This window comes from Barbatula barbatula (assembly GCF_947034865.1).
Source record: "Barbatula barbatula genome assembly, chromosome: 11".
Lineage (NCBI taxonomy): Eukaryota > Metazoa > Chordata > Actinopteri > Cypriniformes > Nemacheilidae > Barbatula > Barbatula barbatula.
This window is the reverse complement of record NC_136774.1, coordinates 4,836,502-4,860,866: the sequence shown is the minus strand read 5'-3', so window position 1 is coordinate 4,860,866 and position 24,365 is coordinate 4,836,502. Positions and strand designations below refer to the sequence as shown.

The window sequence follows — 24,365 nt, the reverse complement described above, 5'->3', positions numbered from 1 at the left end:
TGGAAGGTTGGCATTACTATCTGAAATAAATGAACGGTATTATTGTATTTAATGTTTGTGTTAGTGGGTTTATGCGTGTGGGGTTAATGAAATGACACAAAGTATTGAAATAATTATTGACTGTCTGCCAATGGTTAACATGAATCTTCAAGTGGATAGTCAGTAAATGTATGATGGAATGTTTAAAGTTTCCTGTTGTAACTTTAGGCAAGGTAAGGCCAGTTTATTGCATAGCGCATTTCATTTGCTAAGGTAACTCTATATACATGTACCTTAAAATGCCAAGTCAGTGGTGTTATAGCGTTGTAATTTGTCATCAAGATAAATAATAACCAAAATTGCACTGTAAGTAACTTAATTTGATCTGCTTTTATATTTATAGTTACATTTTTATATTTAGCAGATGCTTTTATAACAACTTACGTGAGAGTGATATTTTCCCTTTGTGATTTCGGCACCACAAGACGTTCGATAGCTGAGCGCAAGGATTGGGTGGGTGCCGAGTGGGGGTGGTGGTTTTGTAGGCCAAGAGCAGATATTTGAATTGGATGCAAGTGACTATAGGGAGCCAGAGCAACCTAAAGAAGAGGGGAGTGACGAGCACTCTTTTCGGCTCGTTGAAGACCACTCTTGCCGCTGCATTCTGGATCATCTAAAGAGATCTGGTTGTACAAGCTGGAAGAGCAGCCTATAGAGCATTGCAATACTCCAGTCTGGAAGGACAAGAGCCCGGACAAGAACTTGCGTATCATACTCAGACAGGAAAGGTCTAATTCTCCTAATATTGCATAGAATGTATTTACAGGACCTGGTGGTGCTGGCACATGATCTGTGAAGTTCAGCTGATCATCAATTATCACTCCCAAGTTTCTGGCTGTTCTGGAAGGTGTAGTAGTTGAACAACCTAGTTGGAAGGAAAGGTCGTGCTAAGTCTTCGGGTCAGTTCACGAGCAGTTCAGTTTTTGCAAGGTTTGGCTACAGGTGATGGTCCTTCATCCAGAGCGAAATGTTGTTCAGGCATGCTGAGATGTGCGCAGCAACTGTCGGATAATTAGGATGATATGACAGGTTGAGCTGTGTGTCATCCGCATAGCATTGATAGGAAAAGCCATGTTTCTGCATGACAGAGCCTAGGGACGTTGTGTATACATTATGGAGAAGAGCAGCGGTTCAAGAACTTAGCCCTGGGGTATCCCTGTACTTAGATGCTGGGACTCAGAGACCTCACCTTTGCAGGATACTCTGAATGACCTATCCGAGAGGTAAGACTCGAAAGATTGATAAAGGAGGATGAGTGCAGATGATTTAGAGGCAGCCCTTGCCGGGGACAACAGATGGCAAGATGGCTTGAAGGAGATGGGTGGGCACAGTGAACTGACTACTGATGGTTTAAGTTTTCTCTACAAAGAAAGAGATGATTTTTTTAACGTAATTTGCTGTTACGTTTGATGAAGGTGGGGGAAAGAAGAGCAGGCGAAGCAAAGAAGAGCAGAGAATGTTTTGAAGAGTGTACGAGGGTCGAGCGAGCTGTTTTTTTTTCAGTGGTAGTACTGAGTTTTAGCGGAGGTGTCATCAGTGGAGAAAGATGAAAGGAGAGACTGATAGAGACAGAGGTCAGCAGGATCACTTGATTGGATCAAATTATCCTGTCTATCAGGCACTAACCCACGTACAGTGGGACTAGATCTCTGGTTCAAACCCTGGCTGGGACAGGAGGCCTTTCTGTGTGGAGTTTGCATGTTCTCCCTCTGTCAGTGTGGGTTTACTCCAGACTCCATCCACAGCCCCAAGACATGTAGACAAAGTTTATTGATGATTCTTAATTATCCCTCCCTTAAATTGTGTTTGCTTAAACTTCGACCGACTTGAACTGGTTCTCGCAATGAATATAACCATATGTGCCGAAAGGCGAAAATAAAAAAATACATCTGTAAGAGTAAAAAAGAAAACGTAAAACCCCATATTTCTTTTTCTAAGTTGCTTACCTTTTATAGAGTATATCAACAGTGATAACATTTTCCATTGATGACATAGAGGGAAATTTCAGATATTCACAGATAAGTATTATTATCACTTGTTACGTTGTTATAAACAATTCAGCGCGCCAGAGATTTAGCTCACACTTGCTCTCAGTTTTAATTAATGATGTATAGGCTAACTTGAACCTAAAGCCCTGGCCTTTATTTTTTATATTACACCACTAGAAGGAGACATCTTCAAATGATTGCCCTATTTCCCAAATGTTTCTCTGTAGATAGAAATAACTTCACAACATACCAAAGTTATTTTAAGACTTAATAGTATTGACCATATTTTGTCATCTAATGAAATAATTAATGCTTGTCATAATTTAATTTAGAATATAAAACCTGCTAGCAACATGCTTTCATTATGCTTTGTAAAACAATCACATCTGCTTGTTTGCTACAATACATATAATCGGATATATCGGTTTTAAAGTTTGGACATTTATATGATGATTATATTGAAAACCAATTTTTTTCAGGTCAAAGTTCATTCATAAATCACTTTACAAGTTATAAACAGTGGTCCTGGAGCAAGACCAGCTACAGTTTTTATTCATTAGTATTATTTAAATCTTACATATATATATATAGTTAAATGTTAACAATATTTGTTTAATATTTTAAAACGTTATATACTTTTGGATGCATTATTAAATGTTTATGTAACTGAACAGGAAATTGAACCAGTTACAGAGGTTAAAGAGGTCTATAAAATTATTATCAATGTAAAGTAGCTGAAACCTATATAAAGATAAATAAAGTTGAGAGGCTTTAAGGTACACAGCCTTTTAATCGCATTTGGAGTGAAAAAAATGTACATTTAGTTATTAAAATCATCCTTTTTAACAGCAGCACAAGAAAAACTAAAACATGCAGACATCTTTATTCAGCAATTAACAAACCTATTTCCAATGAAGATTAATTTAACAGAACAAATGGCATTGCCAGAAAGAAAAGACTCAAAAAAAAACTTTAACATGCTAACCTGTTAAAAAAATTATACACATATATAATTCTCCCCTCCCAGATTTTTTTGAAAATGGTTTAATCTTCATGTCCAGTGGTAACTGAAGTTGCTGAAAATCTTTCAATTTTAAAATCTACACTAGAGCTCCGCACAACAGAAAACCTTCAACCCTCTCCATCCATTTGTAATAGTTAAAGCACTCAATTTTATGTTTCCTCTGCAAAAGAAAAAGAAAGAAAGGTTTTACTGAGAATGCTTAAACAAGAACAAACAGACAATATGTGATAAAACTTTATAATGGTATGCATGTTTGCTTAAAAAACACGAAAGTTAGGGTTTGAAAGATTTCCATATTCAATAATAAATTACAAAGAGCAGAAACGGATGCGATTATGGTGGAGAACTATGTACACAAATTAAATACTAATATTGTACAGCACATTAAGAGAGTTACAATTGTTCATAAAAGGCAAGTTTATTAACATGTGGCAAGATGGAACTTCATTAAGTATCTACAATCACTAGTGTCTCCCCTCTCCTGGAAGTTTATTACATTAGTACACCAGAACACTGAATCTAAAGTTTCTGTCGATCTGTGAAGGACACCAAATACATGACGGACTCGTCGACATTAAATTCTGTCACCGTGGAGGTCAAGTAATGATTGATGATGGGATAGTGATTAAACGGCTTCCCAACAATTTCCATACAACTGAAAACTTCCAACTCATTGCTTGGTTAATACCAGCTACAGGTTAATTAAAGTAAAAGGTCATTCAAAATGAAAATTCTGTCATCATTTTCTTATCCTCAGGCATCCTGTCGTTATATGACATTATTTTTTGTGGAACCCAAAACATGCAGAAGACTGATGTTTCCATAAAGTAAATTTAGATGGGGACTGGGGATGTCCTGCTTGAAAAAGCACCAATGCATATGACTACATTCTGAGGGTCACATGAAAAGCTCACACGATGACAGAATAACTGCTTTTATGGTGCTTTATGCTATTTTTAGCCTGGTAACATCTAACCCCATCCAAGTCCCATGTGTGAAGTAGTAGCTACAACAAAAATTGTATTTTCGGGTGTACAATTCCTTAAAATCTGTTGGAGAACGTAATGTTTATCAAGTCCTTGAGTTTGGAGAAGAATGGGGACAACCGAGCAAAAAGCAGACAAATCTCACACTTAATATTTAGGCCTTTCTGAATTGCCCAGTCTTATCTCTGCACAGGCAATGAACAGCAGTTCTCAAAGGACCAAAACCCAAAAGATTAATGAAGGCAGAAAAATATTATAATGCTAATCTTATTTCAATAGATCCAGATATTTGTTTTACTCTAGAAAAAATGAAAAAGGGGGAAAAACCCTCAGCCCCTTTTACGCACCATTATTCATCAATAACTTTAATTTCAGGAGGGAGAATTTTAACTAGCAAAGGGTTTCCCTGTGTCTTCCTTGCCTCTGTAAGTTCTCTTGCCATGCGTGAAGGGCAGGTATCTGTACTTGACCATGTGCTGTAAGAGAAAACAAAACATTGTCAAAACTGAGTGGCCAACTCAGGAAATGCTATTCAAAATATTCATTACGGCACTGTAAGTCACTATCAGTGAAACTCAAGTATACACACCAGGACTGTGTCAGGTCAATGATATCACTTAAATTAGTGAAAGAAAAATATTTCATTGGCAAACCTTGATTTGACGTTTCATGGTGATGCAGAACAGCATGATGAAATACATTACAAGAATGGGCCAGAACACCGGCACATCAAAGGCTTCAAAGAATGTGCAAATCATAGCGATGACAATGCCTTTTGTTGCAGAATGCCTGAAACATCAACCAAAATTAACACACAACAAATATGTACTTGGAAACAATACAACATTTTTATATACTGTAAATCCGGACAAAGACATTTCTGTGGGCTTGCTGTGACATACAATTCACAAGATATGTTAACCTCATGCTTACATTAGTGCAAATGGAAATACAAAACACATAATCCAATTATTATTCACTCAAAATTCCTATCAGCATAAGGTCACGTGACAACTCACCAAAATTTAAATTCTGGCAACCTCCTGATGAATGGCCGAAACTCTTCATTTTGTTTTGTGGGTAATGCTGGACCTTCATCTAGATATAAAACAAAACACTCCCTCAATAACCACTAAATAATCAGAGAGTGAGGAGGTGCATAAGCGTTTCAGTTCATAAGGTAAAAATATGAGTTTGCCGCTCTACATGCAAAAGCCAGTTCTGGACTTACCTGGATCATCCATCAATGAAGGATCCACTTTCGGTGAGAGGAAAGCGATGAAGAGGTTAAGGTGGTATATCCCAAGAGCATATGTGACTATGTACCACCCCTAACAAATAACACACAACAAAAGTTTCTTAAATTTAAATTATGATTCATAATCAGAAATGCCAGGTTTTACAGTCAATGAAATGCATAATTTTAAAATGATAAGCCGACATATCACAGTTAAACCACAGCTTAAGAAAAAGTACTCTGAAGTGCAAAAAAACAACATAAAATGTATAACTGTAAACGTGGATACTTTTGACAAATTCTAAACTATCCATACACAACTGTATGTTGACCCACAATGTTTTTAAGTCAAAATGTAAATGAAATACAGAACAAATATACAAAATTCCATGCTTTTACCTGTAAAATATATACCCTGATCATATATATGGCCGTTAGAATAAGAGTGAATGCCCATCGGAAAACTGAAAATGGGGTTGACTTGTCCAGCCATGACTGATAGATCTGAAACAAATAATAGAACAAAACACTGTAATTTGGTAGTCTTATTTAATTAACACTGCATATAGGAATTTATTGTGTGTCTGATATTTGACCTGTGTTTTGAATTCCATAACCTTTTATGTTTTACTTAGTCATTTTTTTCTTGTACAGCTGCTTTGTAACAATGAAAATTGTAAAAAGCGCTATATAAATAAAGCTGACTTGACTTGACTTGACTAATTCCTTGTCGTCAAGTACGTCAATTTGTGCTGGAATCTAAAGAAGCACAGCCGTACCTGTCCAAGCCGTTTAAAGAAGTTTCCAATCGCTGATGGTTTCCCATGGATGGACTCACCAGTACTGTCTCCTTCTGACATTCTGTCTGTAAATTTGGAACAACAAACAAATATACTCTATCAAAATTGGACCATTTGTATACTTCTTCAAATGAAAGGGAAACATTTAGATTTTAGGCAACTCTGATCAAAAACTGATAAGACATTAAACTGTTGACATACAGACGGTGCTAAAATCAGAACTCATAACTACATGCAAACATGCACTACAATTATGTTTTACAAGCCAGTTGAAGAATATCACAGCAGAGCTACACATGTACAATAAATTACCTTGATGAATTCTTATTTCTTGTTATTGTATCATTTTACTTTACTTTGGTGGTGTACATAAACTGAGTTAAAGACCAATTACTAGTGTAATAAAAGGTATTGTGTGATCTTTTATCGTTTGTCGGCTCCATCTAGAAATACTGGGGTAGTTTTCAATGTTCAATAACCATATAAAAATCAGTGGTTTCCAGTCATTATTTCCTGCTCATCTACACATGTAATCTGAAGTCCAAGAGACAATAACCTGACAAAAAGTCAACAACTAAGAGGTTTGGAGTGTAAGATAACAGTAGGCACAATACATAACAGCCCAAAAAGATCATTTAAATTAAGAAATCAGAAGACCTAGTGTAGTGCCTCTCCCAAAAACAGGATTCTCAAGCCAGTATTTAAGTTACTGGTTTTGTATAAGAGTCTACTGCTTCTTTAGCTGAGGATGGCCCCACATTTACCTATATGCTTTATATTGACGAACCTGAGATTTCTTTTCCAGAACCTAATCTTGTATCTTAGGTATAACTCGAAAAGGACGGTGAATGCAAATGAAAATTGCTAGAGGACGTTTCAGTTCCGGTATATTTCGGTAACATGCCTCTTCTTCTTGGACAAAATCACCTCGACAAACACTTGTCGTTTAAACGTTCACCACTTATCGTCATAAACGTATTGATAATGTAACTAACAGCCTAAAGATCAACACATTCCAGCTAAATTGCTAATTTAGCATCGGTTTAGCCGTAGCTAAGCGATTCCTTAGGCCGCAAAGCATGCTAGTTACTGTAGTTTCACGAAAACCCCATATGTATTGAAATTACACAACGACGGAAGGATACTGAACTACAATCCCCTGCATCTTTTCGCCATACGTAAGCCAGGGCGGAAACAACCCTGTTGTAGTTTTCCTTAGTCAATGTGGAACAGAAGTCTATGTAAAAGACCGTTAGAAAGAACTACGAAGACCAACAGGAAGGCAGAAAAGTGGACAACTCACTTCCGGGGAAATCCAAACGCAAGAGGTAAACTTTGCTAGCACTAAATAATATGCTAGATTTCACAAAGCATACTGTTGTAATTGTCATGTCATTACACATAAACAAAAATAAGAGGGAACATCAGCGCAACTCGAAGCGTCGAGCCCTCTGAAAGGTTAATATTATATGTGACGTGACAGAATATATAGTCTTCTTACCCGGTTCTACCGCTGTGTCACTCTCCGACTCCGATCCGCGCGGCCGTCGCGCTTGCTGGTGCTCTGTGTACACGTCACTGTTTCTGTGATCTCTGATGAGTCAGACATGATCAGTCGAGCTCAGACAACTTACAACCCATCACCGTGGTGAAGTGACATTTCACTGTCGTTTTTACTTTTAACGACAGTACAGTTTATTTATCTTAGAGTCAGGGCATTTCCCAAAGCTTGTATGTTATATAATATGCTTATATTAAACTTATATGTAAACTTAAATGAGTATATGAAACTTTTTAAACCCATGACCCCTTGTTGGATAGAATAGGTTTACATGCGAAAATAACAAAGATATTAAATAATTATCCTTGGTATGCTCTCAAATTTTGTTGACATACTAAATAACGTTATATATTTTTTGTAGTTTCACGTAGAAATTACTTTGCCGTGGTAATAAATTACTTTTAATATTTATTTTTAACTCAAACGTATTTTTTTATTTAGTTCGATGCCCAATTTAATAAAAAGAGGATATCTAACAATAATTAAAAGACCCACTGGAGTACAACATATACCCATAGACTACTATATTGATATAAACATATTAAGACATTACATTATTGTTGCTAAAAATGATTGAATATGCATTATTAGATAAAAGTTTTATTTTAATATCCAGTATTGTATTATAGCATATCACTGATTGACAGTCAACAGCAGTGTCTTTTGCAATTGAGATGGTCAAGGCAAATACATATATATACAACATACTACAAAATACACATTGTATAAAAACGCACCTCATATGTAATAAAGATAATTATATAATGAATATATCTAATTCCATTCTATATTCAATCTACCGATGTAGATTTGGAATCGAATTGTCTTAATATATACATGTTCCTTCACCTTTATTGATACTTTTGTTTTTAATAGTTAGGATAGGATTGTTAACATTTTAGAAAAAATATATATATATACATATCAATATCATATTTTTTGCACACTTTAGCATTTATTTAAAAAAAAGTCACATTACATATTTTAAACATGGCAATATAAAAGAGAAACAGCATTACATTTCTTTGATGAAACCACAAGATATTAACTAGTAAAACATTTCTAAAATCTATAATTGCCAAAATGACAGCATAACATAATACTGACTGATATTAACTGTAAATATAACATTGTTTACAATATCCTAAAGCCATAAAGTGCCTTATTGTACAAGATGGCATTTAACCATCATTGCCAATAAAAAATCCTTAATTATCGTCACCTGCAACCCTTTTAACAGCACCCAATATAGAAAAGGGTATGTTTAACACACGAACAACAATGAACAGTATTGTTAACACTAGTTACATACTTATGTAGTTGCATGTTGATCGTTGAACGTTGTACCTTTGACTGCATACAACCGACTTAACTATTAATGTTCAAGACATGGGCCCTCAGTTTATTTTTATACAGACGTTTTTCTGCTGACATGTAAATAAACATGCTAGAAAATGTAAAATTGAAGGAAATTTTTACACATTCATGAATGGACAATTAATACTCCCTGGAACACATTTCTGCTTTCTTAAAAATTTCCCACCTAAAAAACATCAAGACAAATGAGTTCTGATGAGTTCCTATTATATTAGATGTGTGGGTAAGCTGTACTCTTGTTTTTTTCCTAGTGGTATCAAATTATATTACTGGCCCTCAAAGAATAAATTAATCTTCGTTGAACCAAATGATTGATGGAATCTTACATATTTCACCCCAGAATCAAAACAAAGAAGCAGAAAGAAGTTATTTTTGCTTAATTAAAATTAAGCCTTTTTAAGATAATAAAAAATGTGGTGCATTGTGACATAATTTACATTACACTTAAGCATAAGAAAATTATGATTATCATTATTGCTTTACAGTAGTGAGAATGTGGGACAACTGTCATGAAAATGGTAAAAAAAGATGCAATATACTATAATTTATTTATAGAAAATTCTGGTGAAATCTAACTCGGACATTTTTACATGAGATTTACCCTATAACACCTCAGCTTTTCTTAAGTGAGGCACAGTTTTGCAATTTGATGAAGCATCCTGAAAACAGAAATCATTAATACAATAAAAAATAAAACATTACAGTGACTACATTGTGCTTACTGAGTAACAAAGACAAATTATACGCATTATTATAATACAGCATGATAAATAAAACCTTGTCCTGCAAGGCTAATACTACAAAACCTATTCCCAGTAAACAACATAAAAGAAAATTCCTAAAAGATAAAAAAATGCAGGTTAAAGCACCATCTAATAAAACAATTTGAAATATAAAAAAATGTTTGCCTTATTAAATTAAACAAACAAACATTAAGAGATTTACACTTTGCTTACATTTATGACATATACTCATGTACTTGTATGGTACTGTGACTTATTATGTATAGTATGACACTGATGACATTTGGTAATGAGAGAATGGTCTTGTATTTTCCTGCAGTTCAGCTGTGTCAATCCCCAGGTCATTGGTTTGTTTCCCAGTCTCTTGAATAAAATTGTCTGCCAATGGTCCCTCCCGGTCCCTCCCACAAGTTACATAATGTCTGTTGAGCTAGCCATACGCATCATATTTATTTTGTTGTTTTAATAAACCTATCACCAGAAAAATAATGAAAGTATGATTTCAGGGAATTCACTTGTGGGCACTGATTCTTGCCAGTTTGAACATGCATCGATCCATATCCATGTACACGTACAACTACAATATGATGTCCCATAGTCCTAATATGAATGACTTGAGTGAAGTCATGTCGTTTTGTGTCTGTGTTGAGTAATATAAGGCCACAGCTGAACTGAAAAGAGAAAATGATGCATTGGAACTCTTAGCAGCACAATGAGGAACTACTAAATCATGCCTGGAAAATGGAATTGTAAACGACTATGGTGCCTCTACAAAGCATTAGCAGTTGTTTTCCATTATTTATTACCTCACGCAAAACATACCGTATTATACAAATTATGTGAAAAATAATTTGTTGTCAAATATGGAAGTTCTACTATGTGATGTACACACAAAAATAATATAAACTGTCCATTGTAGTTTAAAAAACATACAGACAGTATGAAATGCAGGGCAAACTAAAGACATCATCTCTGTGGATCACCGTTCCTTCTCAGTGGACGTTGCTTTCTGCAAACTCTTCTTTAATGGAGTGCTTGTGTATCCTGCAGTCTGGCATGTCAAAACCAAAGTCAGCCCATTCCTCGCCCCCTGTGGACCCTCCGCGGTTTGGGATGGTAATAGTGTGACGCACTCTAAAGTGCACAGCCTCCATTACTCGCTGACGCTGCAGTTCTCCACCAGGCCCGATGGACATAGTGGCCATGTTACTGCTGGAGCGAATAAGCTGCTGGCCGTAATCGTGGCCCTGCTTCATGTCTTGCAGGCCCCTCCAAATCGCCACCCGGAACTGCTCAGGGATTTTCAAGGCCCCAAGATCCTGGAATATAGAAACTGAGTTTTACTGCTTTGTTCATATCATTGATAATAGTTGATTCTTATAGGTTCTGAAGAACCCCAGAAATTGTGGCCCATTTAATCGATCTTAAAAGAACATTTTGTTTCCATGAAAATAAAAGTCATTGATAATCCATCATGAATTTTGAATGTTCATAAGTCACCACCAAACACATTATGTGTTCCAAAAATCCTGAGATGATGTTTGATGGTAAAAGTCGAAAGGGTGGATGTATTTACAGGTGTATACTATGTTTTAAGAATAATGCAAAGGCATGTGTTTATCACTAAAGAAGACGATCTGGCCGTGTTTTTTTTGTGTGATAATGACATCCCAATTATTACATAACAATTCACCAACTTTTTACACCACTGTTGTAGAAAATCATTTCACTGGATGAACATTTTGACCGAACTGTAAAGTACCTCCATTGTAAGAGTCTGAAGGTGGTAAACACTCTGGACTCCCTGTGACGTGAAGTAGTCGATACAGTTTTGGCAACCCAGGTTGGTTAAGAAACTGTTCAGAGACAAAAGGAATCCCACTGAGACCAAGGGGCTGCGTCCTGTGAATTACATATTCACCCATGGAGAACATAACAAGCAAAGCACAATGGCATTTGCAGCTTGCAATGAATATTATGTACTGATGGAAGATTAATAAAAATGGTTTTAGCTCAAAAAATATTTTAAAATAATTAAATGAAGGTGTAATAACAAAGCTACATCAATCACATACAGATACCAGAAACAAATGCAGTGCAGTCAAATACACTTAGCATGCAATGACTTCTATAATTCTTTTCCAAATTAAAACATTGCAATAAAGATCATGCAATTACATTAATGATGCATAACAACTTTTTCAGTGTATTGATCCTTTTATTATAAATAATTCACCATCAAAATGATTTGCTTCATACAATAAAATTTTAATATTTGGAAATGTAGCAGACACATTCATCGGACAAAATCATTTTAAAGGTAACTGAGGCATACAAAACTTCACGAAAATGTTGATCTGTGGCTAAATTATCACTAAATACAAGTTGTGAGTTTTAAAAAAACACTCAAAAAATGTGGTTGCTATTGCGTAAATGTGTGACACTGCATCTTAAAAAAACTGCCATCAACAGAATTTTTAACAGAACAGAAAGGTCACACATGATCGCAAAAATCACCTGATTTCATTTATTTTGCACAATAAGTCACTGCCTTCCTGTTGAGTTTTAGGGGGTGTGCGTCTCATTATTGTTGGATTTTGTTGGATTTGGCATACATAGAGACTTTCAATTTTGATACATTGAGACTAAACGGAGATGGAACATTACCGGTTATAATCAAATGAGTGACGATGGAGTTAATAAAACAATGTGATGTGCATGAAAAATTACATTTAGTTTTAAATGACTCACTGCTACTAAAAATTTGGATTTTGAATGATAAAATCCTATTAGGATTTTCGGAATTATTGCACAAACAATACTGATGTGAATCAGGTAAATAGTGGAAAAACACTCAACGTGCAGTGTGCTGAGTTATGCTTAATTTAAAAAAGCAACCAAGATCATTAAAAGAAAGAAAGTACGAAGGTTAATATTGAAAAAAGCTCATAGTCTTTAAAATGCAGATTACAAGCTTAAGTACATAATATACATTTCAGAGGTCTTCCCTGCCAGCAGGGAAATATTTAGAATGCATGTATATCTAAATAGCGAATATCATAGAAATCTTGCTTTGGCGTTTTAGCAAAGCATTATTACAATTCCATGACTTTCTAAAGATGAATGATTCAATTAAGCCAGAATGCATTCTTTTGCATCTAAAGAGGGATATTTGAAGTATAGTCACAATAGACCTTATTCAATCTGCCGCCATGATGATTTAAAAGCAACGCTGGGAGAGATAGAAGCGCAGGAGGCTGCATTACACTGCGTTGATTTATACAGAATGCCGTCAAAGCAAAAAATACATAATTTCACTAATTTCCACAGGATAAAAAACTAGGAAAACATGGATGATTAAAATTAGAACTGTCTTTGCACCTATTTTGAGTGCATTGTGTGTTTTGGGCATTAGCCTGTTGCTCATAGCTGACTTCTGATTTTATACACGTTCATATTTCTTTGAAAAACTAATCTAGTGCTACAATTTATTTTATGACTAAAACTTTTTATAGATACAATTCTTCTTGATTACAAAGAATGCAAGTGTGTGTCAAAATGTTTTTCTGAGACAAGGTTTTCCAAGAGCATTGACTGGGATCAACAGAAGCCGAGCGGAGTCATTTCTAACTAAATAATATCACATTTTACGTCACCTTATACTTACGTTTTAAAACTCTACACATCTCAAGCTATCATATTAATAGTTTCTCTCAATAAACTGCCAGAATGCAGTGCAAACAGATGAACACTCTCCAGGGCTCTCCTGTCAAAAATGGACGGACAGGAGGGGGGAATTGTCTCCCGGATTCTTGTACTCAAATATTCACAGGTATGGTTTTCAGGTCATGAAAAGTTCATGGAGAAAACCTTTGGAACACTCTTGAGTTCTTTGGAATCTATGCAAACTGGAGACATATAGGCCTACTATATATTCTGAAATATCATACTATGGAAAGGTAAACGTGTCTAATATCCAAATTAGATTTTTCATTGACAATTCACTATTCTAAACAGATCCCTTTTTTCCTTAGTTCTCTGTCCTGTGGAAATGAATGAACTGATGTATTTTCCTTGTTTTTGAAATCATCATGGCGGCTGGCTGAATAAGGTCTATATCAGAATTTAAGTACACAATAGTGAGCCGCAGAGATGGCGTATTTCTGTATGCAAAATCCAGAAGCGAGTCAGCATTTTAGGACTTCTAGTTCCATCGCTTCAAAGTCTATGTTGTTTTTGAATGGGTTTTTGGTATATCGCCCGAAATAAGGTATGTGTTAAACTGTCATGATCTATTCTGTGTTCCCCTGTTATTTCGTTGCGTGGTTGCTCTACTCCATGTTACATCGAATAAAACGTAAAAATATTTAGAGGTTTTGTTCAAGACATAAAACACACCTTATTATTTCTTAAAAAATGGCGGTTGCTAACAAGTTACTAAAGGCGAATACTTGCTTGGGCGGGGACATTAGGCGTCATCGTGCATTTAAAGCTCCCAAATAATGCAACATTGGCACACATCTCTTAAAACATAGATGCGGATTCATACACGGAGTAATTACTTGCCAGTGAACACATTTATGATAAAGTTTTGAAAGATTTGTTGGAGGCTTTGTGGTGGTGATGCTGATATCGAGAGACCTTAACTGTAGTCCGTTTTAGCATCGTGTTAGCTTTTCTCCTCTGTCGATTGTATTTCGGCATTAAAAGTATAAATGTGGTGTTAATTTGTTAAGATTATATTGATAGAAAAAACATGTAAACATCATAAAACTTTGTTAATCACAAAGCATCTTTTTTTAGATTAAAATATTGCATAGGCTTTCGGTCGAGGGAAACAGCTTACTTACATTTACATTTACATTTATTCATTTGGCAGACGCTTTTATCCAAAGCGACTTACAAGTAGTTTTATACAGTGACACATTACTGCAGAGCAATCAGGGGTAAGGTGCCTTGCTCAAGGGCCCTTCAGTCATGACCTGCTGGCACTGAGATTAGAACCGGCAACCTTTTGATCACAAGCCCAACGCTCTAACCATTAGGCCACAGCTGACCCCTACTTCCGGGTTAGCCTACAAAAATACATCATCTCTGAGGTACTGTATTATCACGGCCAACAGAATTCCTCATAACGCTATTACACACTACTATGTTGCAGTATCAGCCAGATACTGGCGCTAAACGTTTACAATATTATGTGTATTAACACGATATCAATAATCACGGCTATTAATATCATGGTATGTGACACCCATAATATAAAAGATTTAACCGAGAACAAGACAACCTGTAACCACTTATGATAACAGACATCCTATACATTTATTGTTTGGCTAATTTCAATTACACCGAAATGAATAATTTCAGTAGGAATCTATTTTAACTGCTGTATGGGTCTTCGGTGTTGGTAGAAGACAAGTTCTCTATATCATATACAGTCTGTATGTACAGTATGAGTTTGTGCGAAAGAGAGAGACAGGTACAGTAAGTGCTACTGCAGAGTGAAGTACCTGACGAGGCTGGGGTCGGGATTGTAAGGTGGCGGAGGGGTACAGTGAGAGGTGGACACTATAGACTGGGACGAGTGGGCTCCATTCACATCACCATTGGTCTGCATGTGGTGTCCACCCATCATGTTCGTACCTGTAAGGAAAATATCAGCACAAGTAATTCAACAGTCATTTCAGCAAATCATGTCATTATATTTATTTATATAAATACAGTCAAACCTGAATTTATTCAGACACATTTCTCACAATATCACAGTTTATCCGCCATAATAAAAAAATGGCAACACAATATGACAGGAACTCAGAGTTAAACTCTGTCAGAACAAATTCATATTGATAATGTCAGGTAACATTTATACAGAAAGGTAGAAATTCGGTTGAATAGCTGTCAGCTGTTAAATTAAAGTACACCATTAGATAATACCAATTAAGGGCAACCAATTACCAAGTTATGCTTAATTTTGTTCAGTCTGTGGTGTAAAAGTTCGCATTAGCTATTAAAGAAAGAAACACTTAAGCAAAACATGGTCAGGTCAGTGTATGAATAATTTGGTCCCATCTTTCCTGGTAGTCCACTTCATGAAGCATTCTTGGCTATAATATGTACGGAAGCCGTAAAGTGCCAAACAAAACAACAAATCGCAAAACAAACAACAAATCTAAAAGCCAAAAAACGAATCCCAAATCACAATTACAAATCTGAAAACGCAAAACACCGAATCTGAAATCACATTAACAAACCATAAAGCGCAACAACAATTCTGGAAACAAAATAACAAATCAGAAAACACAACGACAAGTCAGAAAACACAAAGACAAATCCGGAAACAAAATAACAAATCAGAAAACACAACGACAAATCAGAAAACACAACGACAATTCGGTCAAAACGGAAAAGGTAGGTCTTTTGTGTGACCAGGGTAGTTACTGCTGATTGGACGGAACCCCTGTCAATCAAGATAAACAGTCAGGTGTGTGTTTTCATAGAAAATAATGGAGTTTGTTCAGCACTACTTTCAAGAAGGACATTCATATGGCTAGATATGCTTCTAACATATCATGATATTAAGATCAGCTTGCGCTCTCTTGAAAGACACCTCAAGAATGCAGGTTTATTCAGATGAAAAAACGATTCCCTATTAATCGATGTCAGGAATGCTTTCAGAGCAGATGCAAAACACCAAATTTGAACCCACAATAAGGACAGTACATTATATATTTGTGTACACTGCCGCCAGCTACTTCTTCTTGTTATTCTGTACCGCTAGCTACAGAACTGTACTTCCTGTTTATCTTGATTGACAGGGGTTCCGTCCAATCAGCAGTAACTACCCCGGTCACAGAAAAGACCTACCTTTTCCGGTTTGACCGAATTGTCGTTGTGTTTTCTGATTTGTCGTTGTGTTTTCTGATTTGTCGTCGTGTTTTCTGATTTGTTATTTTGTTTCCGGAATTGTTGTTGCGCTTTATGGTTTGTTAATGTGTTTTCAGATTTGGTGTTGCGTTTTCAGATTTGTGATTTGGGATTCGTGTTTTTGGCTTTTAGATTTGTTGTTTGTTTTGCGATTTGTTGTTTTGTTTGGCACTTTACGGCTTCCGTAAATATGTCACAGTTTCCTGCACCCACTACTAAAAATATAAAAAATGATATCTGGTGTCATAATAATATTTGGTTTGACTGTACTTTCATCAAAACATTGATCAAGATCAGTTCATCCAACATAAATATTATAATTATATTAATTGAATATATGGTAAATCAATGTATAATAAACACATTTATAATCCTAGTGAATTAAGGATAATGATACTTACCATTGAATGGGTATGTTTTATATAAAGTCATTAACATTTCATCTGAAGATTCAATAGCTGTGATACATATCATATAAAAAAACTATTTTAATATGCTGTTAAAGTACCATTATATTGAAATAAGTCTTACTTCTTGTTTGTAAGAATTTAAAAAAGAAATATCCATACAGTAATATCCACATAGCCAATAAACTAATTTAACACCCCTGGAAAAATTACGCATCACCAATTAACTAATACCTAATAAAATAAATCATCCTTGTTGAAAAATCTTCAACTCACCCATATGTGACATGGATGCAGAAGGCCCTGCGTTCTGCTGATTCTGCTGTGTCACAAGCTGGTTGACTGAGGGAAGCTTGCCCATGGGCCCATGCATCTTATTCATATTCATGTTATTGAGTGTGCCATATGTTGATGGAGAGGCATTGTGACCCCTGTAAATCACATGAGCCAAATACAATTATTATATGACACTCGCTAAAATGCTAATGCATATATGTTCTGATTATCTTAAAGAATTATTACCTCCCCCCCAAAATCCTGAGCAAATCACTCATCATTTTAAAGTACTGCGGTCGAAAATGTATCTTGAGCTTCAAAATAGCATAAGTAAAAATGTATTTCTGTGATAATTTCTTCATTCCTTAAAATGACTTGAATGTAGCCCCACACCCTTTCCACATAAGTTTCTCAATGTACTTGAAGGCTGCACTAATGTTAACGGGTTAGAGCATTTACAATGCACGTGTGAGCAGCGTGTTGAAACAGCAGTGCCGTGATCGTTTCAGCCGGGAGTCCATGCAGCGTCCTTTAATACAGTACATATCTTTCAGACTACTGTGATATGATTGGTTGCAGGTTTATGACGGTTTTAAACTGCAGTTTTATGAGAAAAATCCTTTGCAAAGGTTTTAAATGATACATTTGCATATGATTTGTCTTAAAGCATATTAAAAACACCACATATACATTTAAACACTTGATTTTAACCACAGAGGGACATGAAACATAAAAATCAAGATAATTTCTGAAAACTAGGCTGCAAGAAATACAGATCACAACAAAGAGCACCTTAGCATATAACTGTGATGTTATATAACATCTCATGATCTGGTGCGTTTCCCAAACAATGGCCACAATTACATTACATCATTACAGAAACTAAGTTGCTAGTTAAGTCCATTTCCCAACAACATACTAACTTGTCCTATATCTTTTTTTGGGGGGGGTCCCATTATTTGATAGGACAGTTAAAATAGACAGAATGCGTTGGGAAGTAGAGAGAGCGGGAGGATCCGGAAAGGACCACGAGGCAGGACTAGAACTCAGGTCGCCAAAGCCTAATTGCACCGTCCACACACCCATGGACTCCTACACATGTCAGTCTTTTGAACCACGTTGGTTCAACAATATAGTCAATGTTGTCACAAATGTGGTGGGGTAATAAATTATATTTATTCATCTGTTCAGATCAAATTATGCTAGGTTATTTCTGTAAATGACCAAAATGGCATCTAAAGATTACTTTTGTTATCATATTTTTGTTCTTTTGTGTTTTCTAACCAGATGTTTTATTAATTTGCTCTTACATCCCGCTAGGGTTCCCCGAGATACTAAAGGATGTGTAACATTCACACTCATTGAAAACAGTGGTGAGAAACCGAAGCGTAACTGAGTTACAGCAGTCAGTTCAGTGTTGTGGCATGAGGGACACAACATCTTTTTCCCTCTTTCAGGGGACAGAGGTTACAGATTACAGACCTTCCCTTTCTTTCACTGACTCGATGTTATGTCAATGACATGACACTAGGGGTCCGTATACAAAACTCCACAGCACTTGGACTGTACAAGATATCATAATCTTCCAGTGCTAAAAGTGAGGTGCCTCCCTTATCCCGACACGAGTACTGTGAAAGGTCCCGAAAGGAAGTGTTGGGAAGGGGAGTGTTGGGCACATACCCTGGCTTGGGCCTCAAGATAACGTGAGAATAACCCAACCCAAACTGGAGGCACTCATTGGTAACAGAGAACACCTGCAGGTCACCCACCCTCTTGAAGGAAGTGAAATCCATTGTAAGATGACTGAGCCTTACCAATAGCTGCCATGTAGACCTTTGATGGTCCAAGGAGACAGATATTTGACAAAATCCTGTAGCAAGCTGTTCACTAGAGCACCCAGTGCCTCAATCTGGAAGGACCAAAGCGGGCCAAAAGGTCCATCGTTGCCTGACCGAATTTCTCCCAGATGAGCTGAACTGCACGGGGGTAGAATTACAAATGCTGTCCCCAAGTTTTGTGGAGTGTAAATTGTTGTGAAAGTGCCTCAGCTGCATGACTAAGGTCTCCGAAGAGTAGCTCACAGCGACCTGAACATCTGCAAACTGTGCCCCAGCCTAAACTCAAGGCATCGGTTATAATGCACTTTAAGTAAAGGAACCTCTGATCCATCTAGGGGCTGAAGGCGGGTCAGCATCTGTGTATAATGACCAGCTAAGGTCTCCTCAGGACTCGACTGAAGCCAGTGCTGGAGCGGTCTCATGTGCATCCATGGGGAACCACTGCTGACAAGGATGGTGACTGAGCCTGTTTGATGGTAAATTGCACTGTCATAGAGATTGAGTCCAGTTGCAAACAAAGAAAAGAGATGCTCTGCATGGTGAAGAGCTTGCTCTTTTCCCCATCAATCTGAAGACCCAGTTAGTGCTGAAGCACTAAGTCCTTATGCGTACACAACTGACCTTGCGAGTGGGCCAAAATAAGCCAGTCGTCAAGACAGTTGAGAATATGGATTCCTCGGGAGCAAGAGTGGCCTCTGTGACCTTGTCGAGGGGACAAGGACAGACTGAACGGAAGTATGCCAACATTGTATCATCATCCCAGGCTAAGAATGTTACAGAAAGCCTTTCCTGAGAGAGACCTATTGCTTCTTTCACTAGCTCTGACAGAGAGAATTAGCGTAAAGGGCAGTGGAAGGAAAGCAGGAACTGAACCACCGGGATGCTTTCCACCACACGAGCAGCAAGTGGAGAGTCATACGAGCTGTAGTTGCAACCACACAATTTTGCGATGCTGTTTGTGAATATTCGATGGAACTGTGGTTTCGTGGAAATCCCAAAATGTTCAACTACGCTATCGACAATGGAACTTGTCGCAAGTTCATAGTTAGCTAATGATACTTTTGAAAAACGTACCCCTGTTCAGTATTCAGCAGCTTGGTGGGACAGCATTGCTAATGACACATATGATGAAGCTGGCCAATCAAAATTATTGAACAGTTATTTACAAAACAAAGTCTTTAAGGTAGGAAAACAGCTGCTTTTTAAATTATATGTACAGTCATAAAGGAAGCAAAAGGTGTTTCTAACGTTAAAAACCTGGACTGACATTTCTATATTCAGACGATATTCTTCAGGGAAAAGGTCATTATAAAACTTTTGTATCAAAGCATGTGATAACAAAAACTCACTGTCTCTGCAGGAGCTGTTGCTGTTGTTGTCTGTAGGACTCAACTAACTGTTGTGGTACAAACTCCACAAGCTCCAAACTGTCCTTTATCTTCATAAGGATGTCAAAGTTTTCCCGTCCACGGACCTTCACAATAATTCAAGGTTATTAGAATAACATGACAAGAGGTCATGTTTAACCAAACATGACCTCTGTAAAGCTCTGTAAAGCCAAACCCAGTCACAATCATGAAATGTTTCCACACTCACTGGTATGTAATACATATCTTCTTCTCCATGTCGCCTTCTCTTGATGTTGATAGAAGGGCCTGTTAAATTGGCTGGATTCTGTTTGAAATCTATAAAGTCAAAAACAGAGACTCAAAGGTCAAGAGACTCAAATAGAAAAACATAAAATGGCTTATGAGAGAGTGTAATGTGTAATACTTTCTTAGACTGAATAAAGCAGATAATAAATAACTTCCAAATCTTAAAGGGATACTCCACCCAAAAGTCTGTCATCATTTACTCACCCTCAAGTCGTTCCAAACCTGTATTAACCTGTCTTTGTTCTGATAAACAGAAAGGAAGATTTTTGGAAAAATATTGACTACCATAGTAGTGTCACAGTCCCCCTGGTGTTCCCCAGCAAGTTTCCCCATGTTTTCACCCTATGAACTCCCTTTCACCGGACATTTAATTTCATGGACTTTATTCCCCAACATGCACATACCATCTTTGATTGCACCCTGACCTGAGACCCATGATCACACCTGAACCTCATCCCCATGGACACTACAGTATATGTATATACCTTGTGTTTTGTTGTACTCTGTTTTGTTGTAATCCATGACATCATTTTTGGGTGGAGCACCCTTTTATGATTTTGTTAAAAAAAAGAACTGCGACTAACTTCGTTTATTTGCATTTCCATTTTTGGCCACGCTTTCATTAAGAGCCTGTTGTTCTCTGAAATGGTCTTCATCTGCTTTGCGATCTCGGCCTGGACATGCACAAATTCGCCCCTCAAATGAGCGTCTACCCAAGACCTGTCCACTGTGGAGAGAAATGCTGAAGTTTAGCTTTGACTTTCACCTAAGATATTACACTTTATCTAAAGCATTTTGTGGAAACACTTTTCAATAAGGTGCTATGTGTTAACAATTAGTTAATGCATTTTCTATCATGAAATGACAATGAACAATACTTCTACAGTATTTATTATTATTAATTCATGTGAATTTCAGATTTTATTACATTATTAAAGTTAAACGTTGTCACTGTAAACATTATAGTTTATGAACCATGAACTAACATGAATAACTGTAACAGAAACTAACATTAACAAAGATGAATACATTCTGAAAAACAAATTCTTTAATTTTAGCTAGAATCTGATTTGAAATTGAATTTGATAGTTTTATTTAATTAACTCTGCATATAGGAATGTATAGTCTGTCTGATATTTGACCTGTGTTTTGACTTGCATAACCTTATATGTTTTGTTTATAGTCAACGTTTTCTTGGGCAGCTGCTTTGTAACAATGAAAATTGTAAAAAGCGCTATATAAATAAAGCTGTCTTGACTTAAATTGTTCATTGTTAGCTAATGTTAGCTAATGCATTTACTACTGTTAACTAATAGCACCTTATTGTAAGGTGTTACCCATTTTGTTAATTGTTTTACAAGTTTATACTGTGTATGTAGTATTATAATTCTGCTGCTTATATAATACTAGCTGTTTTGTAACAATGAAAATTAAAAGCGCTATATAAATGAAAGTTGAATTGAGTTGAGTTATTATAGGTCAAAATAATAGATACTACATAACATATTTGTACTTTTAAAAAGTTCAAACTAAGTTTTACGTGAAAGGATAGTAAAGCTCCAGCACTCACTCCCTTGTCTCTAGCGTGATTATGATGAGGATCGGCCTGCGGTTCATTCCACCAACACAACTGCTGTTGCACATGAAATTATACAGAATGGTTGTGAACTCAGTCCCCACCTTGAGAAAGACATAGGTAAATAAGTTAATGTGCAGTTGCAACAGTATTACATGACATTGCACAAAAGCATGTAATGCCTGCCAAAAAACATGGTTAACCTTGAAGGTGGGTCCCTAAATTTAAAACGTTTGATCAAGGGTGAGGATGTTTTTAAACTTGTTCCTTTTCAGGGGTCTGAGCATGCTTTGCTGTTTTTTTGGGCCATATGTGAACACTTCGAACAATCTCAGACCCTTTTAAGGTGAACCGGACCGAGGCCATCCAAGGATGATACATTTTCGTCTAATGGTATGGTTTGCTGAAAAACGTCCATTGTGAAGACAAACTTGATCCCGTCTCCCTCTCTCTTCTGATGAGTAAATTGAACTTTGTCTAAATAAAGTGCATTGTCACATATTTCTGTTCTAAAGCTGTTCATAATGTGTAAATGTAAAGATGTAAAATGCTAATTTAATGAGTAAATGACGTTAAATTTACAGTGACCTACACTGAAACGCTTTTTACAAAAATTCCTAGGGATCAGTCCCCAAAAAACGGTCTGAACCAAAAAGATGGAGTCCCCATTACCGCTTAAAGGTCCAGTGTATGAAATTTAGTGGCATCTAGCGGTGAGGTTGCGAATTGCAACCAACAGCTTATTTCACCCCTCCTTTTGAAGAACTATGACGGCTGACACAGCATTAAGATGTCGTCAATTATTTTGCTTCGTTGTCGAAGGAGATCATGTATTTACGTAGAGTTTGTCCGTTTAGGGTTATTGTAAAATCAACATGACGAATTCTATGCAAGAAATACAATGTACTAGATAGAAATAACTAATTCTAAGGTAATAAAAACTTATAATTTTGTAAGGTCTTTATATATTGCATTTCTGTCAATAGATCCTCCATTATATTATACACAGGTCCAAAAAACAATCCGGGACTCTGTGTGTGTAAACGTCAAAAGAACTTGTCCCTTTTCATTTGGTCCAACTCTTGATCTACTTAAAGGGGTCTAAGTTCGGTTATTTTAAAGAAGACCCATGTGTGAAAACACCCTTAAAGAGGAGTCAACTCCCAAAATTGTAAAAAAAAAAAATTAATAAAATATGTGTTTTAAAAGTAAGACTCATTTTTAACACAAAAATAATACCACCCTTTCTGCAACACCAAACCCATAAAACACAAAATACAAGAATACATGTGCCCTTAGGTGGCGCCAAAAGTGTGATATTTAAATAAGCGAAGAAACTATGTGTTAAAGAAATGAAGGGGATAACTATCATATTGTTGCTCAGAATGATTCCTTGGCTATTCCAGTCGGAACATGTTTAGAGTCCTGAACTGTGTGATCATTAAAGCAGAGAGATAATAAAAATGAGGTCAGTGCAGTAAGAACTGTGTAGCACTGTTCTGCAAGCAGCACCATAACTAACCTGAGGGGCTTCAAATGGAACTAAAACACTCTGTCGACCTGTCACAGGGTCGTCCACATACTGACACAAATTACTGCCCTCCACTCGTATCAAGTGACTTGCAGGAGCTGTTTGACCTGAAAAAATAAAAACACTGCTCAATCAGAGTTGAAAAGAGAATATATAAATATATCGTGTGTATTTTTGTTATGTATTGTGCTTTAGAATGAAATGACTAAGATTCCAGATTCAGTTTGTTAACAAAAGGCCTTAATTGTTCACCGTAAATGATAGATACATTTTTACATTGTGATCAAGAGCTATATCTCAAAAGATTTCTTCCACATTTTAGGATCATAGAAAGCTATGAAAGTATTTCATTGTGGTAATTAAATGTAATTGTGGAAATTATAGTAAAAACAATATTAGG

At 36.3% G+C, this 24,365-nt stretch overlaps 2 protein-coding genes across 8 annotated transcripts in view; both read right to left on the bottom strand.

Moving 5' to 3' along the window:
• Nucleotides 1-2,894: 2,894 nt before the first annotated feature.
• Nucleotides 2,895-7,745, bottom strand: rer1 (retention in endoplasmic reticulum sorting receptor 1). 6 transcript variants are annotated; one of them, XM_079467994.1, is made up of 8 exons: nt 7,576-7,745; nt 6,054-6,139; nt 5,674-5,778; nt 5,269-5,368; nt 5,057-5,135; nt 4,691-4,826; nt 4,385-4,513; nt 2,895-3,211 (listed from the first exon to the last, which is right to left on the bottom strand). In XM_079467994.1, the coding sequence occupies exons 2-7, from the start codon at nt 6,132-6,134 to the stop codon at nt 4,424-4,426; spliced, it is 591 nt and encodes a 196-aa protein (XP_079324120.1). In that variant the 5' UTR covers nt 6,135-6,139; nt 7,576-7,745; the 3' UTR covers nt 2,895-3,211; nt 4,385-4,423. The 6 variants fall into 6 exon arrangements, with proteins under 6 accessions (XP_079324120.1, XP_079324122.1, XP_079324118.1 ...); XM_079467996.1 differs by having other exon boundaries at nt 4,459-4,513; nt 7,576-7,726; XM_079467992.1 differs by having other exon boundaries at nt 7,378-7,600.
• An 831-nt stretch (nt 7,746-8,576) lies between these two features.
• tp73 (tumor protein p73) overlaps nt 8,577-24,365 on the bottom strand; it is a gene marked incomplete at its 5' end in the record, with an annotated part of 29,190 nt that continues 13,401 nt past the window's right edge. Inside the window, 10 exons of one of the 2 annotated variants that reach the window (XM_079467795.1) lie at nt 8,577-11,074; nt 11,518-11,611; nt 15,269-15,401; nt 17,084-17,140; nt 17,366-17,520; nt 20,553-20,677; nt 20,800-20,888; nt 21,443-21,585; nt 22,429-22,538; nt 23,957-24,072. In XM_079467795.1, coding sequence (XP_079323921.1) covers nt 10,748-11,074; nt 11,518-11,611; nt 15,269-15,401; nt 17,084-17,140; nt 17,366-17,520; nt 20,553-20,677; nt 20,800-20,888; nt 21,443-21,585; nt 22,429-22,538; nt 23,957-24,072 — 1,349 coding nt within the window. In that variant the 3' untranslated portion in view covers nt 8,577-10,747. The remainder of the gene's footprint in view (nt 11,075-11,517; nt 11,612-15,268; nt 15,402-17,083; nt 17,141-17,365; nt 17,521-20,552; nt 20,678-20,799; nt 20,889-21,442; nt 21,586-22,428; nt 22,539-23,956; nt 24,073-24,365) is intronic. The other variant, XM_079467796.1, reaches the window with a different exon arrangement.

Excerpts from the sequence above, each read along its gene's own strand:
- rer1 (XM_079467992.1), bottom strand. The coding sequence starts at position 7,477 with ATGTGTAATGACATGACAATTACAACAGTATGCTTTGTGAAATCTAGC. Across the intron at positions 5,136-5,268 it reads TTCATTGATGGATGATCCAG|ATGAAGGTCCAGCATTACCC; the intron begins GTAAGTCCAGAA and ends TTTTATATCTAG. Across the intron at positions 4,514-4,690 it reads CCATGAAACGTCAAATCAAG|CACATGGTCAAGTACAGATA; the intron begins GTTTGCCAATGA and ends TTTCTCTTACAG.